This window comes from Triturus cristatus, chromosome 7 (assembly GCF_964204655.1).
Source record: "Triturus cristatus chromosome 7, aTriCri1.1, whole genome shotgun sequence".
NCBI classification, from domain to species: domain Eukaryota; kingdom Metazoa; phylum Chordata; class Amphibia; order Caudata; family Salamandridae; genus Triturus; species Triturus cristatus.
In genome coordinates this window covers 985,688,811-985,714,388 of record NC_140590.1, presented here as the reverse complement: position 1 = coordinate 985,714,388, position 25,578 = coordinate 985,688,811, and the positions used below count along the sequence as shown (strand labels likewise).

General features: G+C 45.9%; 1 protein-coding gene across 2 annotated transcripts in view; it reads right to left on the bottom strand.

Annotated features, from left to right (window-relative positions):
• The window catches only part of SKP1 (S-phase kinase associated protein 1), a 113,204-nt gene that overhangs the window by 53,341 nt on the left and 34,285 nt on the right, over window positions 1-25,578 (bottom strand). For both annotated transcript variants that reach the window (XM_085618021.1, XM_085618022.1), the window contains exon 3: window positions 7,752-7,825. In XM_085618021.1, coding sequence (XP_085474147.1) covers window positions 7,752-7,825 — 74 coding nt within the window. The remainder of the gene's footprint in view (window positions 1-7,751; window positions 7,826-25,578) is intronic.

The following is a 25,578-nucleotide window of genomic DNA, read 5'->3' as shown; positions in this document are numbered from 1 at the left end:
ATCTGCACCTTACTTGACCGAGGACAATCAGCCACCCTGATCCTGCTCGACCTCTCCATAGCCACCGACAGTCTTCCACCCCACAATCATCAACCGACTGCGCCATATCTGAATCACAGAAGTGCTCAAATGGATGGCATGCTCTGTAATGGGCGCACCCAGAGAATCCATCTCCTTGCCTTCACCTCCCAAGCGCACAATCTGCGGCGTCCCTCAAGGCTCATCCCTCAGTCCAACCCTCTTCAACATCTAAATGACACCACATCGTCACAACATCATCTCCTAAGACAACAACACCCAGCTCGTCCTCTCGCTCTCAGTGCACCCCAACATGACGAAGACCAACTTCAACAACTGTATGAAGATTGTCTCAGCCTGGATGAGGAACAACTGCCTGATGCTGAACCCGGCCAAAATTGAAGTACTAATCTTCAGGAGACACCTCCCTCTGGAACGACTCCTGAGGCTGTATAATACACATGGTGCATTTTCCTTGTTTGCACGGGTGCACCTTTTAAAAGGTGCGCCCGGCGCATACAAGGAAAATGCGACTTATTAGGATGAATGCTCTGCCCCCAGGGCAGCCGCGAACTTGCGCTTCCTTGAGGGCAGCCCATTCATGTGAAAAACGGGAGCAGCTGCTTTGAAGCAGCTCCATGTGTCACAGTGCAGGTGGCAACCTGCCTGCAGTTTTAAGGGGGATTAGAGATCCCCTTGCAGGAGAGTGCAGCGAGTGATTGCACCTGCCTGCAAGGGGATGTCTGGGGATTCAATAGGACCCCTTTTCCCCCCACTCCAGAGGGCTGCCATCAGGGGAGCACTGACAGTGCGTCACTTTTTAGGTGGAGCACGGTCCGTGCGCCTCCTGGCACATTTGCCTCAGCGTCAGTGGCCCCTTCTGTAATTCCAAAATGCGCCAGGGCACACAAAGTGGGCATACAAAGTGGGCCCCTGGTGGCCATCAGAACCCAGATTCACCCCAACTCTGAAAGACCACGCCTGCAACCTCAGCAGCATCCAGGAAAGTGAAGTGAAATCTCCAAGCAACGCCAGGTCAACGCGGTCTCCTATGCCTGCTTCCACACTATCAGCATGTTTAGCAATGTCTTCAACTGGCTCCCCATCAGCACCAGGAAAACTGACGCAGGACTCACCTATGCAGGCAGCACCCACCAAACTCAGAGAGGACTCCATACAATTGAGAACTCAACAGCCAGACTGATCTTCATCCTGACAAAGAAAACCCACATCACCCAGCACCTGAAAGATCTCCACTGGCTCCCTATACAGAAAATATGGCAATTCAAGATCCTGACCCACGCCTAAAAGGACCTCCATAACCAAGGACTCGCCTATATGAACCACTGCCTGAATTTCCACTCACCGCCCAGGAACCTCTGCGCACCTCGCCCAGATACCACGTATCCGCCGATGCTGCACCGGAGGACACATCTCCTCCCACCCCGCTGCCAAGTCCTGGAACACCCTTCCCCTACATACTTCACCCACACTGACTCACTTCAGGAGGTACTGAAGACCGGTCTCTGACACAGCACAGTGTCTGGATACCCGCTTGGGTAATAAGCAGCACTATATAAGTACTGACTGACTTTGAACGCAATGTGTGGTAATTCAGTGCATGGACTGACAGGTTAGACCACTGTACCAATTATTTGACGAACCCCTACTAATAAGATACCTGGAGGTACTTGCTATGGTTGGTAGTAGGTGGAATAGAGTCCTCTTCTGTCTCACCTAAGGGCATGAGATACTTTACGTATGTTATTATTAAGAGGTGTCTTGTGAAGTGCTATAGCCTGTTTAACCCAGTATTGAGTGACTGTGGGTATTTGATACTCACAGCTGGACTGCCCTGCTCCACAGTGGGTGTTTTTTTGTTGGTCCATTGGACTGGTATAGATGTTGGATGCTTGCGTCCCTCATCCAATATGGCGTTCATTGGTGATCAGTCTACTTGATTCAGACACTGACAATATTTATGCGGACACATAATCAGCTTCACTACTAAATGAGACGAGAGATGTAGAGCAGCATGCATCGTGGATTAACTGGTAAGTTTGCAATGTAACATTGCTTGTTGGTTTTCTTTCTGATACCTAGACTGTATCAGGAGAAGTACTTCTGGTTTATTAGTTTTCATCCACTTGAAAGTATTTCTGGGGCAGTACTATCGTTTTCTTATCTGTCACAATTTAGGTTTGCACTAGTGACTGTGGCAGAATGTTCCACATGCTTACAAACTCATATGGGCTCACACATTGTGCACAGATTGATCAGATCTCAATCACTCGAGGTGTATGTGATAATTTGTTTGATCTCTGGACTGACTTGTATTTCTATTTATAACATGACGGGACTATCAAAATATTATCACCGTGGTCCTTGCTATTACCACACTGCTGCAGTTTATTTTATTCAAACACCCAGTATGATAGATGTGTGCACTTACACTTGGAACTATTAAGAAGGTTTCCTATAAAGCGGCAATAGCAGGAAACACATTTGGACAGGACCACACTGCCCCACTATGTTATCCAGCGAACTCTAGAGAGATTAGACTTGATGGGTTTTCTGCAACATCTCACATTCAGTTGATGGTTGGTGCACTGGATGCATTACAGCTCCTTCCATAGTGTTCCCCATCACTTCGTTGAGGTCAAACACGGGTAGATGTTGTGAACACTGGTTGCACTATTTATAGAAGCTCCTCAGTGATTTAGCAAATTACTTTTCGGAGAGATGTGTGCCTCTGGAGGTTCTTTGAGACTGTACGGATACTTACCGATACCCTAGGTATGTCACCTGCATAGGGTTGGTGGCTCTCAAACAAGACTGTTGCGAGTTGACCAAATACTTAGACTTTCTCACTCCTGGATTCTAGGTGCTTTAGACACATAATAAATGGTCTGGTTGAGACTATACAATTGAGATTGGGCCGAAACTTCAACACCCACTACCTAGATACGGAATAACATTGAGGGAACATATGAATGAACGTAATCCCCCAACATGTACTGTGTTCCAAACTGTTAATAACCAGGAATATGTACAAAGTATTTATCACTCGTGTATATTCACCTACACCAGAAGTGTTTCTGCACTTTTCCACTGTAAAATATGCAATATATACATCTCATTCGAAGAGCAATGTAATTTCTACCAAGGAGTGTTGGGTCTTGAATGTTAGTACGATTATATATCAACACTAATCAGCATACAATTCAACTGAATATTTTGAAGTTAGACTACAGATATTCCTGGAATGAATCCCACGGGACAACTATTTGTTTAATAATACAGAAAGGAGCAGGCAGGCGAAGGTGCAGTCACCATTTGCTTCACTTACCTGCCTTGATGGATAACCCTTCCCTGGAGAGTTTAGTTGTACGGACTCTTCTATATCCATCTCCTTTCAAAGGGATCTAAGCAAATGAAGCCATAGCAAAGATCCTGCTTCCTAGCTTTATGGTCCATCAAAACGAGCTACTTTTTACCTTTAACTGCAATTCTTTGTCAGAGAAGGTGCAAATGGTGGCTCCAAATCTTTGACGGTCTCTGCAAACATTTTGCAGAAGTGATACTTGATGGCCCATCCAGATGCAGCCAAACATCCTGCACTCAAGCTGTGCAGTCGTTGGTTTCCTCAATGGCTATCAATTGCCATGCCTGTATAGCCGCCACTACATTTTCAGGAGAAATCCAGGTGGCATCCTCGGTGGGAAGGCAAATTAAGTCCAGGAGCCCTTTCAGCTAAGTCAGGCCTCCTCTGTGAGCCAGTTTCACCATCACGATTTCAAATGGAGGCGATATTCCAGCAACGCCAGCCCTTGCAACCCAAGTAACAGTCCAACATGGTTTCTTAGCTGCAGGGGTTTGGGGTGACAGTAAGGGTTGTCAAGGACCGATACAGTTCTCTTCCTCCTAATTCCCTGCCCTCACCAAATCACTTAAGCTCACCATGAAGCATGCATGCATGCATGCATGGCCGTCAATGGGAGGGTAACTAACAAGCAAGTCATCAACAGGAACCACTGGGTTTTCCAGACCAAGCAGGGTCCACATCCTTCCCTTCTAGGCATAGTCTACCATCCCACCCCCTACAAATTGTCCAATCTCCCATTTTATCACATTGTTCACCCATGACCTCCATCTGCTGCACCAGTAGGAGATTCTCAATTGCCTGCACAAGGGGGCCAAACAGATGGTCCAAGAGACTGAAATCAGGCAGTGTGTTACTTCCATTATGTCAATGTTATCAAGGACAGTGGTCTTTGTACCATCCATGTCTCACCAAGAGAAATTAAAGATTCTCCTTCGCACAGGCCCCCTTGTGTTTGGAGCTGAAGAATAGGTGGTGTCCATAGATTAGCAGGGTCCATATTATCCTGTACCAATCGCGCAGTTGCACAAAAAGAACAAGTGTTGTCAGGTGGCTCCACCCACTATCAGCTTGCAGTCTTTACCTCTAAGCTCTTTGAACTGGGGTTATTCTCAATCAACCTTCACAAGTCTTACCTCCAATCCAGTCGTTGTAGTCTGTTCTTTCACAGCAGAGATGGACACTGTTGTCAAGGCCCACCCGCCTCCCCAGCGATATTGGGACATTTAAGTATGATCCCCAAATGGATGGAGAACCCGTCTAAGCCATAGCAGTCATATGACTTTTCGGTCTGTTAGTTACCTGCAGCTTGTCGTTCCCTACGGTGGGTGACACGTGCAACCACTTCATTGGTACCTGTTTTTAGTAGGTTCAGTAGTGGGGACTGCTGACAGACAACAGAGATCTTCCGAAAGGCAGCACAGATGTGCAGTTGAGGATGGTGACTGAACATTCACTTGCCCTCCACCGGCACTGGTCACTGTGGTGACAGACTCCTCCTTTCTCAGCTGGGGAAATGATCTTGACATCTTCGAGATCAAAGCGTTGTGGTCCCTCAAGAAGCAGAACTACCACATGAACCAGCTTGAGCTTCAGATGATGTGTAGTGGTCTCAAAGCATTCCTTGCCTTTACACTTGGTCAAATAATTCAAGTTCTGACAACACAACAGTGACGTGGTACAACAATCAAGGTTGCCTAGGCTTACGTCCCTGTGAGGAGGCCCTAAAACTGGTCTGGGGCAATATCGTACGTGGTCTGCCTCTGTGGACATCACCAGCGAGTCGATGTAAATTTGTTGATCACAAATGGCATTTCCACTCATGGGTAATTCAGTCCATCTTTGCTGTCTGACACACCTCCAAGGACATATTCTCCGACCATGAAAACATTCATTGTGCTTTGCCCCCAGAGAGGAGCTCAGGTAGGCAGGTCCTCCAACTTAACTCAAAATTGTGGTAACTTGAGATCATTTAGCCAGCCGGAGGAGGTGCTGGATAATCCTTTTGTCTGATAACCACCCCTCCAATCAGACTGTTTGTTTGGGGCATTGGTCAAACAGTTTTAGTTCGCTGAGGAAATTAATACCCTAAATCGCGTTTGTCAGATACGTTGCGCTTTAGGCTGTCTCTGCCCCAGCAAGGCGTTGTCCTAGGTTATTTGCAAGACCTTTAGGATTTGGTTGCTAGATGAGGTATTGTTGATCAAACATATTTTAATGCACTTTTTAAAAGGGGCGGACCCATTTGTTTTCCCTCTTCACTGTGAATCATGCTACAGTGGATCATTAACATGGCAATAACTATTCTGGTGGATTCATGATTTGAGCCACAGGACACTTGTCCTTTGAGGCTACTGTCTAATTTACATGATCTCAGCATGTTGTGCTAGCCACCTGCAAGCATTATCTGTAGTGACTTCTTGCATTTCACACCCCCCCCCCCCAACACACTAGCCTGCAGACTAAGATTTCCTTTCTAAAGTGGCTAATCAATTTCATGCAGGTCAATCAATCACCTTGCTGATACTCGATCCACCTACTAGTCCCACGTAGAAGAAACCGCATCATTTGGTTCCAAATAGGACTTTACATTGAGAGACCCTTTGAGTTTCAGGTTGATGAATAACTTTTTCCCGTGCTCCAAGAAGGGGAAATAGATTCAGAAGTGGCAGATTTTTTGATCCGTTTTATGCACTGAGATCTGCTATGACTTTGCCATGAGGAAGACCCCTACTCTTCAATCCTTCTGACTGCCCCATAGCCTATTATACTAAAGGAAAGGCCACGTCTTTGGTGTGGTCTCTGGGTGTTCCCATGTTGGATATTTACAGAGCTGCAACAAAAGGGTTCCGTACACTTTTACCAGGCATTAATGTCAACTCCCCAAGTCCAGAGACTGCAATTTTGCCAGCTCTGTGTTACAGGACTTCTTGTTTTGACCACCTCCTCAGACCCTCCTGCTAGAAGGTACTGCTTGGGTATGGATTTAAGAAGTGAGGAATCTGAAGGAAGAAGTATACACCAGGAGAACAAGTTATCCTTTGGTAAGAAACTTATTGTTGGACACTCAATGTATAGATTCCACTCAAACCACCTACCTATCCATCATGTGTGGTCTTTTGATTTTTCTTTTTAATTGGGTCTAAAGTTAGCTCTTGCACTGCATTATCTGCCAGAACCATCAGCCTTGCTCTGAAGTCATGAAAATAGAGATATGGAACGGACATGAATGTGCTGGTGCATCACTCTAAAGAGGTCCTAACGTCATGTCCTTCAATGGTTACAGAACGGAACTGTAGTACAATATGTCAGTACCGGATATTATTTACTATTAACCATTGCAACTATTCCCAGACCCAGGATGGAAATTCAAAAGGTGCAAATCTATTGGCATCCATCAGAAGCATAAAGGCAGGCATCGCTCTGGATGCATTGTATTCTTTTGTTTTTTACCTCTACAACTGATTTACTCAAGTAAATCAATTAGAAAGAATGTCTAGCCTTTCTCAAACGAAAGGAGGAGATAATGATGCTCAGTTGTTAATATATCTACACAACTATGATAGAGATTGTACCTCAAACTGAGAAGGTGCAATGTTTTTTGAGTCTACTACATCTGGAGAGTGAAGGTCCTATAGAGTAACTGGCTATTCAGAAGGAATGTTGATTGTTTGACAACACCAATGGCAAGTAAGTCACCTTGGATACTGCCAACAGGGGGTTATTCCAGGAAAAGGCCTTATACCAATCTACTACTATTTCATGAATAGGTTTTGCATTTATCAACAGCATCCGAGAAGGTGAGAGCACGCTCCATGACATTAATGTTTGGCTTTTAGCCATGCCTTGTTTACGTATAATGCAAAGATTTCGCTTTGCAATTAGAATCATCTGGTTTTCAAACCAGGGTATGAAATATTTTAGATACAGTTTTTTGGCATCATTATTCCATTTATACAAAACAGGAGGCTTGCTGGACTAATTCAAATACGGAAGTTATCAAGATCATACAACAGTTAGTGACAGGTTCACCCAGCCTTTCATGCTTCAGAGATGATAAACTAAGCACCACAAATTAGGTTAAAAATAAGCAACTGACTGACATCTGTCAATAATGCAGACACTAATCTCCATGAAAACACGCATCATAAGAGCGCATACTAAGTGTTTTTAGGTTTATTTAAACTTCATAATGTGATACAGCAGTGCCCATTTCACCAATAATTAGTCCCTCTAATCCTTAGACCTATGCCCAAAAGAGGCAGAAAATCATGCAAGTGAGTCCCTGGTCAAATGTTTACCACAAAACGGGAGCTACTTTGGAACACTAAAACAAATGTAGGCATCTTACCTTTTTAAGTATAGCTGCATTAACATTTGGAAGGGGCACAGGATCATCATCACCTTCATCATCCATTCCCAAATCTAAATAAATAGAGGTCATTAGTATCTTCAGAGCATTAACACAGCATATTGCTAATAAATAATCTTGTGGCGTGGGCTATCAATGTTCAAGAACGATGAAGTGTCATATGTGTCAACAAGAACTTCTTAGTAGCCAATGACCAACATATTCCCAGAGCTCCACGATTTTGGAATACAAACTGCGGTCAACATTCCCTCACCCTACTGGTATCATCCATAGGTTATCATGAAACTTACACTTGTTTATATCTTTTTATTAAATTTTTTAGAAATACAAGTATTGCTGTACAGAATTTCACAAATATATTTCTCAATCTAAACCGTATTCTCTATTAGCTAATCTATTTCATTTCACAGCTACTCTTCAACTGTAACAGAGCACCATTAAGGTAGTTGTTACGTATTCATGAGAATGCCTATGTACTATAAATCATGTAAATTCAAAAGATAAATAGGCATTTCAAAAGCTGTGCAAGCGCCACTACAAATTTGCAGCCATAGGCCCATACTTTTGAAAAGAATAGTATTCGGTACCAAAGGACATTTCAACAGCCCGACCAAACCAGTCTACCATGCAGAGAACAGTGCACCAACAAAATAGGTTGGGCAAACATTGCAGAGATTCAGAAGTTGTAAGATACCATTCTTCTCCTGAGCATGACCCAAGATAACAGTGTGCTTGGTGTTTCACTCATGCAAAGCTATATGAAAAGGCAGGGCGAATACAGCAAAACAAACATGAGGGATAGGTCTCCAATTGCACTCTGGTCATTTGCTCAATGCTGGTTTGGTTTCATTAGCACGTCGATTTGAGCAGCAAGTGCCAATTTGGGGCATACAATCAGGTTTTTAAATTTGTACCAAACTAAAATTATTATTCAGTACTTTGCCTGGAATATTCACCTTTCAGGCCACTTCGCCACACAAGCTGATGGAGTGCTTCCTTGAGATCTGGCAATTCCAACATACAATAAACATGGAGCGACCCCATAAGGGGCTAGGTTCTGAACTCAATGAGATGGAGGGTTATATACTCCCTGCTCCGCATCCAGTGCTACCTTGGAGCACTCCTCCTTTGGGTGTAACAGATAATAGCTGTTACACCTGGCATAGCTTGGCGTGATTACCCCTGACTTTTTGCCTTTGCCTCCTGTGAAGTTAGATGCTGTAGGTACTTGCCACTGCTAATCAGTGTGCAAGTACAGATGTTCCCTGTATAAATTGTAGTGGTGATTGGTTGTCTCCGATTGGTATGTTTGCCTTACTAGCAAGATCCTTAAGTGATGTGCACTGAGGGAACATAGGTCTTCAGTGTAGGGCATGCGCGCATTATGCTAAATTAGCAGGTTGTCCTGACAAGTGCTACCACTTGTCAGGCCTTACTTTCCCTTTTTGCATATACATGAGGCACCCCTGTAGGACGTCCTGGGTAACCCCTAGGCAGGGTGCAGTGTAGATAAAAGGCAGGACCTGTGCCAGTGTGGGTGCTAGGCCCTGACAGTGGAAAATACTCCATTTCATTTTCCCTGGTGAAAGGTCATCCTACCCATAGGACAGAATGGGGGAGGCTGGGTGTAGTATTGTTAGCCTAGTTTCCCAAGAATTGGAAATGGGACAGTGAAGTTTGGTATGTCTGAACTCACAGCGTCATAACGCATCTTTTTGGGTAGATGGTTTTGTCGCTGTGTGTCCAGAAGCCGATGTTTGAGAAAATGGCAGAGTTTGTGCTTTAGACCTTATTGTGTGTCTCAGCAGAATGTGAATTGCCTGCCTGGATTTGGGAGAGGCGAGAAAGGCTGAGGGAGGTCGTGCCCCAGGGGAGGGGTGGACACGGCGCCAGGCTGCCCTGCACATGGTGTGGGGAGAAGGAGAGGCTTTGCGAGGTGAAGAGGCCTGGTTTAGAGCCATAAAACAATAGACCCATCTCCCTCTGAGTGATTGAAGATCCAGGCCCCCAGTATAAAAGGGAGGATGGTGACAGATGGGGAAGATACGCAAGACTGATTTAGGGAGGGGTCAGGGACCCCAGAGCACAAGGAAACTTCAAAGACAATGAGGGGTATAACTAGAAGAACCGTAACCCCGAGACTTGGGTTATGTTGATGTCGTCGAGAACGGTCTCGGTATCGTTCAGAGAAGTGCTGGGAGTGCTTTGAAGACGCCATGGACTGGTCGAGTCTCTGGCGGCTTTGACCTGTCCGCGATCTGGAAGAAAACCTCTGCCTCAGGAAGAGTTGCTGAATAGGCTGCGGGAGACACTTGACCCTTGCTTCGTGATCTGGAGCTTGTGGGCAGTTTGTAGCTCTTGACCGAGGAGAGACTGAAGGGGCGCTGCAGTGGGCCGTGTCCCCCCCTTCTTCCTGAGTAGGACTTTGCGGTGTGCTGCATCCTGTACCCCAAGGGCCCAAAGTGAGCTGGCTTCCTGTTCGGAAACACAGGAACATAAAAGTTTCCAGGAAGTCTCAAGTGGCGCGGTGGTGGGACCGTGTCGTAGTGGGACCATGTCGTGGCAGCCTGAGACCTCCGAAGGGGTGCCTAAGGTGATCGTGGGCACCCGGAGCGAATCTAAACTGACACGCAGGGTGCATGTCTTGGTGCGGCTACAGGTGTTGGAGCGCCTGTGGATTGTGTGCATCGTGGAAGAGGGCAGAAATTCGGGACGCGGAGGGGGTGTGTGTCGCAGTGCGGTCAAGGCGCTAGAGAAGAGCGCCAGGACATCGTGGACACTAAGAAGGAGTGAGTCTCTGACACACGGGTCGGCGTGTGGTGGTGCAGCCAGGGCGTTCGTGGAGAGCGCCTGGTACCTCGTGTGCACCAGGAGGAGAGGTGAGACTCAGACACGCAGTGTGCGTGTCGTGGTGCGGCCAGGGCGTTAGTGGAGCGCGCCTGAGTCATCGTGTGCACCAAGAAACGAGGTGGGTCTCCTGCACACAGGGTGCGTGTGGGGGTGCAGTTGTGGCTCTAGAGGAGAGTGCCTGAAGATCTCGTGCACCAGGAGATGGAGCGAGACTCACACGCACGGTGCGTGTCAAGGTGCCAGCCGAGGCATAGTGAGGTGCGCCTGGTCATCGGAGGCCGGAGGAGGAGCGAGTCTCGGACGCGCCAGGGGTGCGTGTCGAAGGTGCTGGTGAGGAGTACCGGGGAGCGGTGAACACCGGGGAGCGAAGAAGTCTTAACAGCGCTGAAGAGAAGTGCCAAGTGATGGGGCCCTCAACGGCAACATGGGGTGGCACCAGCGTTGTGTGGAAGGAGTTGGAGCTGAACTACCGTCCCGAGCGCACCTTGCCCGTGGTGACAAGGTTCTGGAGCGAGGCAAAGCCGCTGCTGCAGGAGAGGGGGGGTCGCGCCCCCCAGGTAAAGTGGATCATCGCCTGGGGCGGGGTGTGGGCTCGGAGGGACACTCTCTCGGCCTCTCGCTGCTGGCAGCTGTGTGCACCTGTTGCTTCCGACCAGATCTTGGTCCATGCTCATCCCGGACGGGGCAGTACAGGGGCCAGGGCCCGGAGTGGAACTTGGGTGTCATAGTTGATCCGTGTTGATGGCAACCAGTCGCACAACTTCTGAAAACAGTTGTATAACACTTTGCATATTTGCTGCCAACGAACCATCGAGCTATTGGACAACGTGGTACTTAACGAATTCAGGGGTTAGTGCGCCACGCACAACGTTATGTTTCTCTTTCAGGATCATAGCGTGGTGCACTGCATTGGTTATTTACTGCACTGAATTGCACTGTGACGCATTGCCTTATTCCTTCCTTGCACAGGGCATACTGGTGGTTATACGCATTGCATGGTCTTCCTATCGCACTGTAGTAAATTCCAGCGGGAGGCATTGCTGTATTTCTCCCTTGAACAGGGCATGCTGGTAGCGATCAGAGTAGCATTATCTTGTGTTGACGGAGTACATGATTGTGACGCTACGCATTGCATTGTTTAACTGTGGCATTGTACAGGAACCCATCGTTAAGTAGGGCAGTGTTCCTTTTATTTTGCAACGTGTGTGATTCTAGTGATACGATGTACCTAACCTGTTGAGAGCGGTTAAAAGTCAGCGTAACTTGGTTAGAAGCGGTGGTTGGGGATTAGGACCGCCCAGCCCACCGAAAACAATATTACCAATTGTGTATATGTTGGATTTGTATCATGTGGTCATTTTGTACATCTTTCTATATAAAGTATACTTGTTTTATACAAACACGTGTGGAGTCCATTTGTGGTGACATCATTGGGATTGCTGTGGGCGTGGTTGCACATACTGAACACTCGTGCCTCGGAAATAAGCCTGGCTGCTTGTGTCAAGCTACTAAGGGGGTGAGCAGGGCTGTCTCGGACGGTGTACTTTCTTGGCCTAACGTGGAAGCGGGGAGGTCCGGGTCGCGCACTTGACAACAACTGTGCGCGCGGGATCGCCGGCTTCTAACAATAGCTAGTTAGTGACAAACCACTAACGTGCTGCCTTGAGTGCGGGAAGTGAGGGGAGAAGGGGGGGTCAAATACATCCAATTATCATAGCCCGAGTATAACGGGATATTTACCACCAAGCATCCGGAGACACTAAACCTTGTGGACGTGCCTACTTCACACTGAACTGGACTGTGGAAAGATGCATCAGCATTTTTTGGCTTCCTCTAAACTTTCATGTAGGACACAAGATTTTAGTGACCGGTTACTATAAATAGGCCTGTGGCACCATATCAGATCACTATTTACTTCAGGGTACCTCTCTTCACCAATACAGACAATTTATTTATTTACAAGATCTTGTAGAGCACATGGCTACCCAAGCACAGACTTCCCAGCGCTAATAAGAGACCTGAGGGACAATATACTTATTCATGAAAACAGGTAGGTTTTTAATTGCTTCCTGAAGCTGAGCAAATTATCAGCTCTTAGGCCGATCGGGAGGAAATTCCAAAGCCTGGGTGCCAGATAAGCAAAGGATCGCCCTCCGCTTCTGGTCCTTTTTTAATAAAAAGATTAAACTTCCAAGCAAGACTTTACAAGTTTCTTATACATTTCCTCTGCATAGAAGCAGCACATCTGTGCTACCAACCCAGATGTGAAATGGAAAGGTTCAAGAACACAAAGCATAATTTGGATTGTGGTCCTAGTTGCAGTGGTGGGCATACGGTTTCAGATGGTCTCCAGGTGCTAGAAAACTGCTGTTGAGGAGCGAACCTTGAGGTTGGAACAAACAATCTGGCTTGCTCACTCCAGTGCTGATCTGCCCAGTCACACTGTTGCTGAGAACCGAACACTGCATCAAGGTCCTCTTGCACACAGACAACCATCTTCTGAGATATATCCACTATACTCCCTTGCTTAACGCCCTTTTGCCTTTCTGGTGTTTAGACTACAAATACCCATCTTCAACTACACAGCCTCTGCAGTGCAACAGACTGTCTGCACTGCAAAAAGTAGAGTAATTCGACTCAAAGCATAGCTTTAGAATTGACGCAGACTGAAAACCAACAGAGAAAAACATCAATTTGAAAAAATAATCAAATCATGGCGCTTCTGAGGAATCCATTAGGTCACTCACCATTTCAAAGGCTAAAGACTCCATACAAGAGTCTGAAGCCACGTATGATAATTGGTCAGCTGCCGGTCTCTGCTGATGCTGAGACAGTTAGCGGGCAAACTGCGCCTGTGTCAGCAAACCCTGTATCCTGCAGTACGTGTGCCGATGAAAGTTTCCTCACTGGCTAGTGGCTAAAACCTTGCACTGTTAAGAAGTAGCAAACGCAAAGGACAGTTCTTTAAACGGGTCCCTAATGGACTCATTAGCAATCCAATGTCCAAGGTAGTGGGCATCTGCGAAACCAGGCAAATGTTCAGTGCCCATCTGAAGGGCACCAGATACAGTGAACACGGGTTGCACGTAGGTAAACCAGGCAGGTCGAAATGTTAGACCAATTAAGATCCAGATCCTGCAGTAGAAACATTCCAAATTCCAAAGTAGTGTTGGAGGGGTGCCAGCTCCAGAGCGTCCGTTGAAGGAGCTCCATTGCGGAGAAGCAGGAACAGGATGAGAATGCCGCAAATGAGGAATAAAAGCAATTGGAATTCTCCAAATACACTAGAAAAAATGGAGTAGATTACTCCAAAGATATTAAAAAGAACTAACGAGTCCGGAGCCTACAAACTTAAAAAAGGGGGCAAGGCTGGCCATAATAGAGGCATTAAAGATTGAATGCACAAATTATCCGAAATGCAGGGGAAGGTTTGTATTTAACAATGACTACATTTCACTAGACGTTCTAGTCAGTTGCAATTCAAAAGTCTCGCGAGCAGATGTAAGGGATACTTCTTCATGGAACAAAATGCTTTGAATCCGCTTAGCTTGTTGAAATCGGTCTTTAAAGTTGGAATGAAAGGCTATAATGGGCTATCTGCAATCCCATGCGGAGGGGGAAACAAGACGTTGTTGCAACAAGCGACTAACTGGGAAACAAAATATACAGGACTCCAGCCCGCATTCCGCAACAGTCTTGATCGCTGAGCTTTAGATAACTTCCATTAGACAGTACCGTAATGAAAGGGAGAATTGCAGGAACCGGAATGTCTTTTAAATAACAAGCTAAATTAGGCGCTGAAGTATTACATGTGCCATAGATTTTAATGTGTTTACAAACAAGTGAATGTCCGACAGTCACATTCTTCTCCAGTAATAAAAGCTTCCTTATTGACATTTTCACAACAATAAGTAAAGGGAAGGTACAATAATTCATGAATGAAGCTGCTTCCAAGGGGTTTATATCTACCAACAGAGAAATTTTTCATGCAAGCTGTGAACTGAAATGTCAAGAAAGGCAGTGAAATTACACCGTGTATTAACCACACCGCCGAATGAGTTTCAGCTATGGTGAATAGGAGTGGTTCTAATTTTTCTAAATGCAGCATTGTGTAGGTTGCATCTTTCATGGCCATCAGTAGTTGTTTACGTGTTAAATTAAAAGGCAGAAAAATATCCCTGCAATTCAAGTAATGCCATGGAACGCGCCCATTTTGAGCGGTTGAAGTATCCAGCTGAACTGTATAATAGATCCAAGCGGACTTTGTCCATGGTACAACATTGACATGTCACGCTGCACAATATCAATAACGGATGACAATTCTATTTATTCAAATTGTAGATATGAGAGGCCAATGTATTAATATCAACAAAAGCAAGCACTTTATCTAAATTATCTTGGCCAATGTCTTAAACGTGCAGCAGCTTACATTTGGGATAGTTTCCAAATTTCATTATAGGTAGCATAAATAAATCCTTTAGAATGTGTAGATTTGGGACCTAAAAGAACACCTGACAGGAGAGAAAGCTGTCGTTTCAAAGCAGACTATGGAATGTTCCCACCTTTGTTGACATAACTTTCCTACTGAATAGGTGGTAATAATACCAGAGTGTGCTGCCTACTGAATAGGTGGTAATAATACCAGAGTGTGCTGCCTGCGAGTAGCAAGATCAGGTCTACTTGATTTAAACCTAAGTGTGGAATTAAGAAAACTAGCATGACAATCATTTGTGTCTACTGGCCACAGAAACCACCTGAAGGACTCGAAAGGGAAGAAATGTGCCATTCTGCACCATGCTAGTTAACTTGTCTTCAGTGTAGTTTGTCAAACTCTGCCAAACAGAGGGAATGGGCGGGGAATTCATTTCTTTACTTTCTACCAATCTCATACAGGTAGTCTGTTGGATAGTTTCTTCCAAGAAAATTTATGTGGAAATTAAACCGACTCGAAATAAGGTTTCTGTGCCCTGAACCTTCCAGGACTTTGCACCCTAAACAGATTTCAAATCGAAGTTGTCTTTCAAGTAATCATAACTTTTGAAGGCTAACTGGCTTACAAACAAAACTGTATAGCTGAGCTTAGTCGGAGTAAGAATATATTTTATGGTGGGGTTGGAACTAATTTGAAATATGAGGTGGGGTCTGAAGTGTCATAAACCTATAAAAAATGCAAACTTGGCCAACTCCACCACAAGGAAGTTGTAAAAGACAATTGTCACATTGTGTAGAATTAAAATGCAGTCCACTGGCTCTGTGCAGAAAATGATGTCCATAATGAAAACAGAACATATCGAAATAATTAGCAGAATTGAGATTCTCGGATTCAAAAACAAGATAATACTCTGGTTTAGAAAGCATGGAATTTACAGTGTCAACATCCCGATCATCACAATGTAACCCTGGAACTGTCACATTACTCATCGAAACTTTGAACACAAATGGTATCTGCAGGAAATCCGCAGGGCTGAATAGGTTGAAAGGAACCTTATTATCCCAAACAATTCCATCAGTCACTAACGGCTGAAATATTGACGAGGGACAAGTCTCTTTTCAGTTTATGTGATAAAGAACGAGGGGCCAACACTCAGTTGACTCATTCCAAGAGGTAATGGCCGTTTTTTAATAGAAATAAAAAAAAATTAAAAAAATAAAATAAAATCGCAAATTCAATCCATAGGAACAAAAAACACAAGGAGAGTATGGTCCAGACATATCCACGTAGGGACTAGATAGGAGTGTTTCAACCATTAAATTAAGACAAAACTCTGTGCTTGAGGAGAATGCAAAACAGAAGAACTGTCTGAAGAAAAGGCCTCTTGATCCATATAGTACCCGGAGGTACTCCGCTGGAAAACAGGAGGCTGTGACTCAGCAGTAGGATCTGAATGATCCAACTCAGAAGGATTTGCCAATGGTGGATCAGTATAAATGACATCCGTTGCAGAAGACGTGATCCCAGAAACAGGCAGTATCTGTAAAGTTGTATACCAAGTACTCAGTCTCTCCCGCCCCTGCACACCCCAGCCGGGGAGTTTCAGCGTTGGTAGTGCTCATTGGCTGCAAAGAAAAGTCCTGTGTAAAGGAACAACTACTCACGTTTCGTCTCAAATTTTTCCTCTTTTTAGCAGTAGTACAATATGTGCAAATTATGCACAGTTTTCCCCAATATTACAGCTGGTGACTCACAGGACTAATGCATCAAGTGAAGGAACTGTGGTTCACCCCTCCATGGTCACAGATTTATGTGCCAATGATAAACTCAGCCCTTCAACCCAAGGAAAATAAAAGGAGTACTAGTGAGTTAGTTTACCAGTGATCTATCGAAGACACCAAGAGACACCTGTGGGTGAAGGTGCCTTGTACAAATACAGCAGTGAAGTTAAAGTTCTTATTTTTCATCATGCGATTTCGTACTATTTGGGCGGAGAGTTTTAGGTAATGAGTATGCAAGGATTGTTCCCCCTGCCTGGCAGACCTGGCAGATAATTCTGAAAATACGATTGGCTGTCCTCAGCAACACCATTGCAATCTGAAATAGCCTTACAAGCTTGTCAGAAGCAAAACTGGGACATGATTGGCCCTTACCTACCCCTATTTGCATGTTACAAGGGGTTCTGGCACATGATTCCTTCTTCCCGACAGCCCGATAGTGTAAACTTTAACGTGAGGAACTGCTCAATTTTGCCCAGCTAACATGCGATTTGTGACACCTCCAGAAATTTTAGCCAGCAGCACACTGCCTTCTGGGACTTACAGTTTTGACCCTCACCTTCGTGGTAAAAGATGGGCTCCAACATCTCGGCACTAAAATGTGGTTTGCTAATAAGCCCGAATTTGTAACTCGACAGAAGCTAAGCAGACATGTGCCCTATTTCTTCCCTTTCATACTGGACTCTTAGAGAAAGATTAGGGAAAGCTACACATCTATAAAATACAAGCAAGGTGTACAGCTGAAGTAAACACCATAAGTACTTAAAAATATTCACAAAGGTACATTACAGAAAATGGCACTTCCAAACTGTGATTCATGGAGTGATTTGATTCATTATCAGCAAATGAAAAACAAACACACTTAAGAGGTCAGGAGCAAAACAGTAACAAATGGCTCTGAAAGGCTCCAGGCCTGCAGCATTTGTAAAGTTAACAAGCATTTGCAATGCAATAGGTCTCGACTTTGGGACCTTATATGTATTTAGCTATGCAGCACATTAGCCTAAGTGCTGAAACATTTACTGTTCTTTTAACATAGAGGGAGAGTAAGCACCAAAGTGCGTGACACGCCAGGTATGGGAACACATGGAGAGAAATATTGCCTTTCAGCAGGAAATGGTATAGTCCAAAGTTCTACTTTTAATAGAAAAGCAGGGCCTTCGGTGGTCATATCACTGCAAATACAGAAAGTTAAATAGAGGCGGTTGCCAGAAATTTTTTTAAATATTTAGTCCCTCAGCAGAAAGCAATTCTAGTATTTTTCTGACCTCTGCTGGCTGTTTTCTATCAAGACTGTTACATAGAGGCAGATGAACAGAAAAAAAGTCCCTAAGCAGAAGCAGACCAGTCCTATGGCTCATCTCCAGAGCCCACAAAATACATAAGTATATATTAAAGTATATATACTAAAGAATATACTAAAGTATATACAAGAGGTCTTGAATGCTTGTCCTAAATACTGACACCAGCAAATTAATTTTTTCACCGCTGGAGTCCATCAAAGAGTTAAAAGGCCTCAATCTCACTACATTGTTGTCGCCATTGGCAACAAGCGATGACCTAGTTCTAGGCTTGCACATGCCCATCACAGAAGAAAACTGCAAACGTAACCACTTTTGCACTAGTGAGATATGCACTACTTAAGACAGGTTACTGTGAACATGCACGTGTTCTTTAGAACATATTAGGACAACTGAAGAATGAACAGAAGCCAAAACACCTGTGTTCTGGGAGGAATCTGTGAGCTCTAGTACTTACCTAAAATACTGAACCTTTCTGTGTAAGGTACAGCACCATTTATTGTGTTTATACATTAGATGTCACAATTCTAAACTTACATCAACCTTCAAGAGTAAACACAAACTGTGTGCTCTCGTTGTGCTGCAACGACCCATTGAGAGGTAAAACAAAAAGATACTGGGACATTATGTTAACCAGCAGCAACACCTAGCTGCTGGGGATTATGAAAAAACTTGGTAACTGTGCAGCCCACATAGCAGTTATTGCCAGAGTTACCTATGTCCTGGAAAACTGGTGCGAAAACATTTACTACAAATAAGTACAGTCAGTAAACCGATGAACAGCTAGCAATAAGGAAGCTATGACCACTAAGGAGTGAATAGCACGCTGGAGGAGGCAGATTATGTATTTAGGGTTACATAAAGCAGATTTTGTGCTAGAGTATAGAAGTTCCAGACCAAGCAAACAGTGGCCAAGGTAAAGCATTAAATAGTTTGATGCAGAAGGGATGTGAAGGCTTGACGGACAGGGCATATTGTTTGGGGTCGAGAACACATTTTCTATTTATTTGGTCCAAAGTAGGCCAGCTGCATGAACAGTTTGCCTGCTATATTATAGGATGAAAGTATGGTTATGGGAAAGAGGATTATCTGTAGCTAAAGCAAGATTTGTATCCAGAGCTATAAGTTTTCAAAAATGTATACCATTCATTAATGCAAATCCTTTACTATTCGGGGAAGCACTCCAAGAAAATGCAGTGAGCTGTTAACTCGGGGTACATCGCAGTGTGCGGTACAAGTGTACACATTTGCAAAAGTCAACAATCTGAGGCTGTAGTGCTTCCATAAAGCCACATAATTATATTCATATACAAGCATTAAAGAAAGACTTGTGATTTCCTTCAAAATAAAATGTATATTAAAAAAAAGTACAACTTGAGAAAATAAATGTTTTATAAATGGTCGAAAAACTTTAAATACCATTCCGGAAGCATCAATTAAGAAGGTGTATTTGATGCACTTAACAATAAAAGATGAAAACCATTACAGCAACATGAAAATAAATTAGAGGCCCATTGTTAAAGAAGGTCAAACGTTCACCCACAGGTATCGAACCTTGCTATGTGGCAGATCTCGTACTTTCAGGAATTCACACGGGTTTACAGAAGCAGATCTGAAAATTGATCTTGAAGCAAATTTATATGAATTTCTTTTTGCAACATATACATGCATGCTTGCTCATGCGCAAAACACTTGAATGGCTGCAAATTCACTTGCTATTTTTTTCTTTTTCTCCATGGAGAAGAATGTTAAGCCTCGAGAAATCTACTCGCCCACTCTATGGCGAGTCAGATTTCATCAGGGCATAGGGCCTACTCGTCTGGCGAGCTGACAAACTATCTGTTCTGTTCACTCACAGAGTGAATGAGCAATAACGATGCCTTTAAATCTTGTTTTTATCTGGTCACATTTGCTCTGCATTAAGAGACAAAGGTCAAAAGTCGGTTTGTCATCCTCCATTTACTTTGCTTCCTCTGACTGAAGTTAGAGGAGTTTGTAAAGTGAACTGTGTGACAATCGTGCTGTGCAAAGTAAGTGAAATGAAAGGCTGTAAGATGTCAGGATTTTTTTCAACATACCACTTAATGCAACTAATAAGTGAACTGCACAAACACTGAAAAATATATCTGAGTAGATATGAAGGCACATTTTTGTATTTCTGTGCGGTGGAAAAAAGATTTTTTACAGGATAAAAACTAATTAGAAAACTATGTGGTGATATGCAAATGATCAATATTTTAGCTGAAACCCAATTTCCAAACATTGTTTGTATGCTATATAGTTTTATCAGTGAAACTGCATGGTAGTGGGAAAAGTTAGCAGCAATTTCTATGGAAAATGTGCCGTCTGTAAATGTTGGTACACTATGGCATGATTTAGAAATATATTTATTTAAAGAGAGTTTAAACTAAACCGAGAAATATTCCTAGCTAGTGAAAGCGGACTGACTTCACCTGCCCTTTGCACTTTGCTTTTCGCTACTCATCTAAGGCAGGCCATCTTGTCGCGGAAGCACTTTCCATAAGCAAACCTTGATTGTAAGGCAGACCTGCGGATTCATCGCGCCACGCAAACTGACCACTGGGGCTGCAGCCTCATCACTCTCCCCAGCATGGCTGAGCCCTGCTTGACCGCCACTGGAGCCAAATATTACACTGTTATCTACCCTCCAAAACTCTCCAAATCGGCCTCCAAAACCCTTAAACACTCCATCCTGAAAAGTCATCCTGAGACACTGATATCTGACCATCGGCTCTGCGTAAACCAGGGCACTGTCATCAACGACCTCATCTTCCATTCCAGGAAAACGTCTTGCTGGCGCAATGCCTTCGAGCTTCCTCAAAGTACAAGATACAATTTACATCCCTCACAGAAAAAAAACTCACAATCACTCCTTCTGCAACTCTGCGTGCAGACCTTACCATCACCTTATACAATAGCGGCACTATCCTGATGCAAGGGCCTCCCAAAAACCTCAAATTTGCGGACTTCACCCTCCTTAAAAAAACATGTTCATAACCCATCTCAGTCCACGCTCCCGCCGCTCCACCTCGCGCCCACTCCGCCAAGTATACCTTGCCTCTCATCAACCACTCCTGCCAGTGACCTCGTCATTGGGCGACCCGGCCCCGTCACCCACGCATGCCATCCACTGCGCGCCCTTACCACCAAACCTAGACCTCCTAGGGATCCCCACTCCGTCGAACTCCGAAACTCCCCCTAGGTCCCACCTCACATGCAAACCCAGCCCCACCATCACGCTTCCAGCACATACCACCAGAAGCGTCCCTAAACCCTTACTTGCCTCCTGCTACCGGCCTACTGTAACCCCCGCTAGGATTCACAACACTGGTATGGAAACGCCTAATATGGCCCAGAACTCTGGTCGAGCTAGCCCCTCCCATAAGGACACGGACCGACCTACCCCCCCTCACTCCATCCCAATAGCTCGCCTGCTACCAGCCCTTAGCCCGCCTTAACCCACCTCTAGGCTACCTGCACATACCATCAGAACCGCTCCCCAACAACTAGCCCCAGGCCTACCAGAACATACCTCTCTTAGAGACATTGATATTCTCCACCGTAGATCCTCAGAGTTAACACTGAGCATCCACAAATCTATTCTGGATCCTGGACGCAACCCACCACCAAAATCAGCCAGCTCCACCTCTTCTCTCCGCGTTGTCCTCCCAAACCTCACCCAAAAACCTAGCACACTGGTCCAACTTTAAAATCTATGACGATCACTCTGTCTCGAGAATTCTTGCCTCTTAAACCGAATAATCACTTTAATGATCCTCTCCCCTCTAACTGCCTAGCTGCCGCCTCTCAGGCTATCATCACTTCCTGGACCACAATAAATCAACGCCTCCCTCCTACAGGGCTCAATTCCTGATTCGCTCAAGGCTGGCCAAGTTGTCCCCATCCTAAAAAAAAAAAAAAATCACGCTGGACCCTGCCTCCGCTGAGAACTATAGACCCATATCCAACATCCCACTCCTTGCCAAAGTTCTGGAAAAATGTGTGCAACAGCAGCTAAGCCTACACATCAACAACTTTCACCTGCTAGATGACTTCCAATCAGGTTTCAGACCTGGTCACAGCACGGAAACCACGCTCCTGTGGATGACGCCCTCCAAGCCCTAGACCTAGGCAAAACCTGTCTCCTAATCCTTCTAGACCTTTCCTCCGCCTTTGATACAGTTAACCACAAAATTCTCCTAGAAAGCCTCAAACTCAGGATGGGATTGGATGGCACCGTCCTTGAATGGTTTAGATCCTTCCTCCAAAACAGTTTACAGAGAGTCCTCATCAACGATGATCTATCCGCCCCCTCTCTGGTTTCTGTTGGAGTACCCCAAGGATCAACCCTCTACCCCACCCTCTTCAACCTTAACCTCGAACCTCTCACCGAGGTGCTTCGTGCCGCCAACATCTCCTACTTTATGTACGTCGCCGATACACAGGCCTACATACAAATCTCTTCCCCCGAGGACATTCTCTTCCTAAACGAGGCCCTGAAGCTGACAGTCCATTAACTCACCGCTAACCAGCTTAAACTCAACGCAAATAAAACTGAATTTCTTCTGATCTCCCCACCCAAACCCAATCCAGACATCCAGGAGTGGATCAAGACAATCACTGCACTAAACTGCCCTCCTACCATTGTTGACTCGGCGAAATCCTTTGGAATAACCCTTGACGGCAGCCTGAATATGCATGGCCATATTAACTCGATGGCCAAAACAGCTAGATTCCACCTGAGCTATCTAAGAAACCTAAAACCCTTCCTCGATGCGTCCAACCTTAAAACAGCAACTCAGGCCTTTGTCATTTCCAGACTTGAATATGGATGCTCAAATCTTGCAGGGCTACCCAAGAACTCTCTGGCCCTATTGAAAGCCTGCCTCAACACCGCCGCCAGACTCCCATCGGGCTCAAAAATATTTGACCACATCTCTCCCCACCTCAAAGCTCTGAACTGGCTTCCCCTAGAGGCCAGAATACAATTTAAACTGGCCTGCATTACTCACAAAGCTCTGTACTCTAATTCCCCTACATTTCTCGCCCAAAAACTCGTGATATCCGGAGGAGCCAGAAACTCCAGATCTGCCAAAGACCTGCTGCTGCAACCAGCACGCTTCCGTCAGAAAAAAACCGACAACAGGCCTTCTCTGGAACTCTCTCCCACCCTCCATCAGAAGACTTCCGTCCTTGGCACACTTTAAGAAGGAGACCAAAACTTTCTTAATGGAAAAATCTCTTATCTAATGAATACTTTACAATCACCTCATCTTCATGTTCCACCCTCCACCTCGGCATTGTCCACGGCCTCCACGGATGATTCATTTTTCTGCACTCCGGGGCATCCCATCCCATCCCATCCCCTCTCCCATCCCATCCCCTCCCCCCAAGAGCTGAGACAGCGTGTATATTATACCTACCTGCCTTAATTTTTATTTGCTTTAATTTTTATCCCACATGTTGCTTGTGTTGTGCCGCGCGCTGTGCTGACCAATTACACAGATCGCCGGCGCGGTAATGATTAGAGACCACACACGGGATTGCTGTCGGCGCGACTGCCGTAGAAGGCGCATCCCCTTTATTTTAGAACCGCGTACGCCACCGTCGTGGCGTACGCACAACACACATAACTTACGCGCTCTAGCGTTAAACGCTAGAGCGCCGACTGCAACATCCCTCTCCAACTTGGATGACGAATCTCCGCTCAGGACATCAACAGCCACTCACTTACTTACTTGGCACGCAAAGTCTCTGAGGCGGCTACTCGGTGGAGGGTTTCCCCTTAGTCCGTACCTGGTGGTCGCCCGGGTGTTGGAGTCTGCTGGGCGATGACCATCAGCCTCGTGGACCCCGGGGCCTGGGTGTTCTGGCCCTGGTACTGACTCGTGCCTGACCTGTGGTGACTGGGGTTCAGTTACTGGGACCAGAGTGTCTTCCTCGTCATCACCTTCGGTGCCACGGTGGTGTTCAGTGGCTTCGGGGATTCGCTTGAACCACGAAATGTTGCGCGTGGCAGACTCCGCCCGCGCCTTGCTGTGACCATTGTCCCACGCATTCGTTCCACTACCCAGCTCCCTGGCTCGTACCGGGGTTTGAACTTTCCGCCGGGTCTTCGATTTCTTATGAGGACATTGTCTCCTGGCCCAAGGGCGCGGTTCCGACTACCCCACGACCGGCTCACTTGCTGATTTCGATGTGTCCTCCGTCGAAGATCCTGTTCTTCCTGGAATGGTGGAGGGGCCCACCCTGGGGCCGTGGGGAGGCCGTCCCGGCGAGTCCCGTTGAGCATGAGGGCCCAAGGTGATTGTTTGGTGGAGCAGTGGGGTGTGCTCCGATATTCTCCTAGGAATCGTTGGATCTCTCGCTCCGGGTCCTGGTGTTCAGCGCTAGCTATTCGTAGAACTTTATTTAGTGTTCGCATAAAGTGTTCAACCTCGCCATTGGCTTGGGGCCATTGAGGGGTGATCCGCCGGTGCCGTATGCCTTGACGTGCGAGGAACTCTCGAAACTCATGGCCTTGGAACGGAGGTCCGTTGTCACTTTTCAGCTCTGAGGGACGCCCAAATATACTGAACATTTTCTCTAGCGCTGGCTCTACGAACGTGAACGCCGTGGATGGTAGTGCTTCTACCAGAGGATATTTGGAGAAGCTGTCGAGAACTACTAATGTCACTCTCCGTCTGGGAGACTCCCAAAGTCTACACTGACTTTGTCCCAGGGATGTCTCCCTGGCTCTTCAGTCACGATGGGGGCTGGAGGTTCGGGTCCACTCGTCATCTGACACGCTGGGCAGTTCCTCACTATGTCTTCTACGAAGTTGTCCATTCCTGGGAACCATACTTTCTCTCTCATCCGGGCCTTCATTTTCTCGGTTCCCTGATACCCCTTGTGGGCGAGGATCGTGGCTTGGCGGCGTAATGCTGTTGGTATGACGATCCTGGCCCCGCTCAAGACGATTCCTTCTCTAGTCGCACTGATCTCGTTCCGTACCCGCCAGATTTGTTGCAGGTCTTTCCTTTCGTCCTCCGTCCACGTGTTGGCTGATTGTATGAAATTTGTCCACGACCCTTGTTGGAGAGCCTCACGGGTCCTTGCTATTACAGTGTCTTTTTCAGCTGCCTGCATGATTCCATGGAGCGTCAGCACTTGGGGGCAGGTCAAAGCGGCCAGGAGGTCGAGGTGCGCTTCGGCATCGTCTTCCTCTTCCTTTCCCGTAGGGCTGTGCTCTTCTTTGTCTGGGTGCCTAGACAGGAAGTCGGCCGGGTTCTTAGCACCCGGTCGATAGGTGATGTCCATATGATATTGTTGCAGTCCGATGGCCCATCGCTCTATTCGCGGAGGTGGGTGCGGTGCTGTCCCCTTGAAGAGGGGCACTAGCGGCTGGTGGTCCGTCACGACTGTGAATGGGTGCCCACAGACGT